Source organism: Salvia splendens, chromosome 2 (assembly GCF_004379255.2).
Source record: "Salvia splendens isolate huo1 chromosome 2, SspV2, whole genome shotgun sequence".
Lineage (NCBI taxonomy): Eukaryota > Viridiplantae > Streptophyta > Magnoliopsida > Lamiales > Lamiaceae > Salvia > Salvia splendens.
In genome coordinates, this window is record NC_056033.1 from 18738295 (window position 1) to 18740792 (window position 2498).

General features: G+C 38.6%; 1 protein-coding gene across 1 annotated transcript; it reads right to left on the reverse strand.

Annotated features, from left to right (window-relative positions):
* Positions 1–294: 294 nt before the first annotated feature.
* On the reverse strand, positions 295–627 carry LOC121775397. Its single transcript, XM_042172482.1, has one exon. The coding sequence runs from the start codon at positions 625–627 to the stop codon at positions 295–297; it is 333 nt and encodes a 110-aa protein (XP_042028416.1).
* Positions 628–2498: the final 1871 nt, after the last annotated feature.

The window sequence follows — 2498 nt, forward strand, 5'->3', positions numbered from 1 at the left end:
AATCCCTTAGTTTTTCTCATAGCTCATTTCTAGCTTTATTGTGACCAACTTTAATATATTATTTCTCACTCACCGGGAATCGGATTTGAGAAAATGAATATACTACGGTCGTCTACTCGGAACGTAAATCGACGCTATTGCATTTAATTTCACAAAATTAAATATCTTGTCACATTTATTATTAGTCAAAGTCATTTGACCAAGCACGATTCCAACAAAACCAAGAAAAAAAGTAATTTTCTAGTTATTCAATTGCCAAGAAACAACGATGTTGTCTATAGTGAAAATTAAAAATTAAATGCAGGAAATTAATTGACCCTTGGCGGAGCAATCGGGCGGATCCACGAAGAGGGAAATGGAGAGCTGCTTGTGAGCTAGTCCGATATCAAAGAGGATCAAACTGGAGGTGGGGTCATTGGCGATTATGTCCTTGACGGGGAGCCATAGAAAGAGCTCTTCCTGTGATAGGCTGTCGTAGGTGAGATTAGCGCACAGCTCACTCCCATATAAGGCAATGGTGCCAAATTTGGTGATGCGCGGGCCGTACAGGTATACTTGGGGGAGGCCCGAACCCGAGAAGCTGTACAATTTGACGTCCTTGGGGAAGAGGCTAGGCGGCAGGCCCATGGATTTAAGGAGGTCGTGGATGGAGGTGGAGTGGCAGAGTGGTACACAAACAAGGGGAAGCCTGATTCCAAAGTCCGGTTTAAGGAAGAAGGAAGGAGAAGAGAGAGATGGGAGAGAAGAAGAGATAGAAATATTGATTTTGGAATTTCATTTTTTTTAATAATTAATTATACATAACATTAATCGGGCGTTGACCGTTAGTTTTTGACTGAACTGTTAAAAAAGGACCAATCTGACAACACTTTCATTTGTTTGGTAAAGGGCACTGGATACCGCGTCCATCCTGGAGGTCACGAGTTCGACCCCTGGGAGACGCAACTTGGGATTAATTTCCCTTGGGGGTGACAGTTGACTAGCCATGTACCAGTTCTGGGGTTGGCAAGTTTACTCGTCTGTACCCAACCTTGGGGGTGATAGTTGACTAGCCGTGTACCAGTTCTGGGGTCGGCAAGTTGACTCGTTTGTTCCCAAGGGGACAACGAAGCACAGCTCGGTGGTAAGACGCTTCACCTCCGACCGTTAGGCCGGGGGTCCGAGTCACTTCGGGGGGTAGATGGGGAACCATCGTTGATCCTCCTTTAAAAAAAGGAGGAGGGGGGTTAGGACTCGATTTTCAAAAAGTAAATATTTTGGAGCAAATTCGTATTTCGACAATATGTTTAGGACCACTTTTGACCTTTACTCTTTATCTTAACAAGAAAGCAATAATATGAATCTTGTACACAAGTTAATTTTCCAAAATCCTTATTTTCCAGGTTCTTTTAGGTATTCAATATTGTAGTAATTTTTATTATTTTATTAAAATAAAAATTAAAATACTTATATATATATATATAATAAGTATTACTCCCTTCGTCCCACAAAAGATGTCACACTTGTGGACAACACGGGATTTGAGGAGGTTTTATTTTGTGTGTTAGATGTAGAGAGAAAATATAAGATTTTAGGATGTAACACTATTGGTGAACTTTGTAGTGGGAATCTCCATTGGTTAGTGTCATCTAAGTTGGCCACTCCGTATGTTTGTTGCTTTTATCTTGAAACAGAACTATTTGACACCTTCTCTAAGCCTATTGCAAGATGTTCAATAACCACGTTGAAGTTGTATACTTTGAGGGATTGCGTGTGTTTTTCTAATATTGAAAGTGATAGTAATTCTGTGTGGTTGTTGAAAGGATATGAACAAGCGGAGAAATATTGGATCAAGGTACAATTTAACATGATGGAGCCTTATTATTGTTTATCTGTGATTATGAAAGGTGAAGAAGCCTACAAATGTTCTAAGCCTATTGAAGTTTACAAACTTGGTGACATATTGATTTTATGGGATCGGAATATTGAATACCATGTCAACTCTATTCTCTTCACTCCAAGTTTTCTCTCACTCAAAAAGAAATTTTGGATTGAAGAATGTACTCTTATATTAGGAATAGACATTTCTGATTTTCTGATTTTAGCTATTATTGATGCATTTAATTCAACTACAAAAAAATGTCAATGAGTATTTTTGTATTATTTGTATATTGATATTATTCTTAATAATTTGTTTAATGATTAGTTCTTCTGGAATCTGTTGCATCTTAATTATAATTAATATCCCTCATAGTTGTTTCATGCCATAAATAAATCTAAACACTCAAAAAATTTGTTGGACATGCCGATTTGCAACTCTTACAACCAACGCAGTCTTCGGTCCTTGGGGCAGAAGCAATTTGTTTAGCTTTACATCCATCCCAAGGTATCATTTCTAATACATCGGTGGGGCACGCCCGGACACATTGGACGAAAATTTTGTCTTCTCTCCCAAGAGAAATTCAGTCTTCTTTTTAGTTAAGTCCTTTCGATTCAGACAGCTTTTCCCTCTCAAAGGT

What these genes read in the sequence shown, in the direction of transcription:
- LOC121775397 (XM_042172482.1), bottom strand. Translation starts at nt 627, where the DNA reads ATGGGCCTGCCGCCTAGCCTCTTCCCCAAGGACGTCAAATTGTACAGC.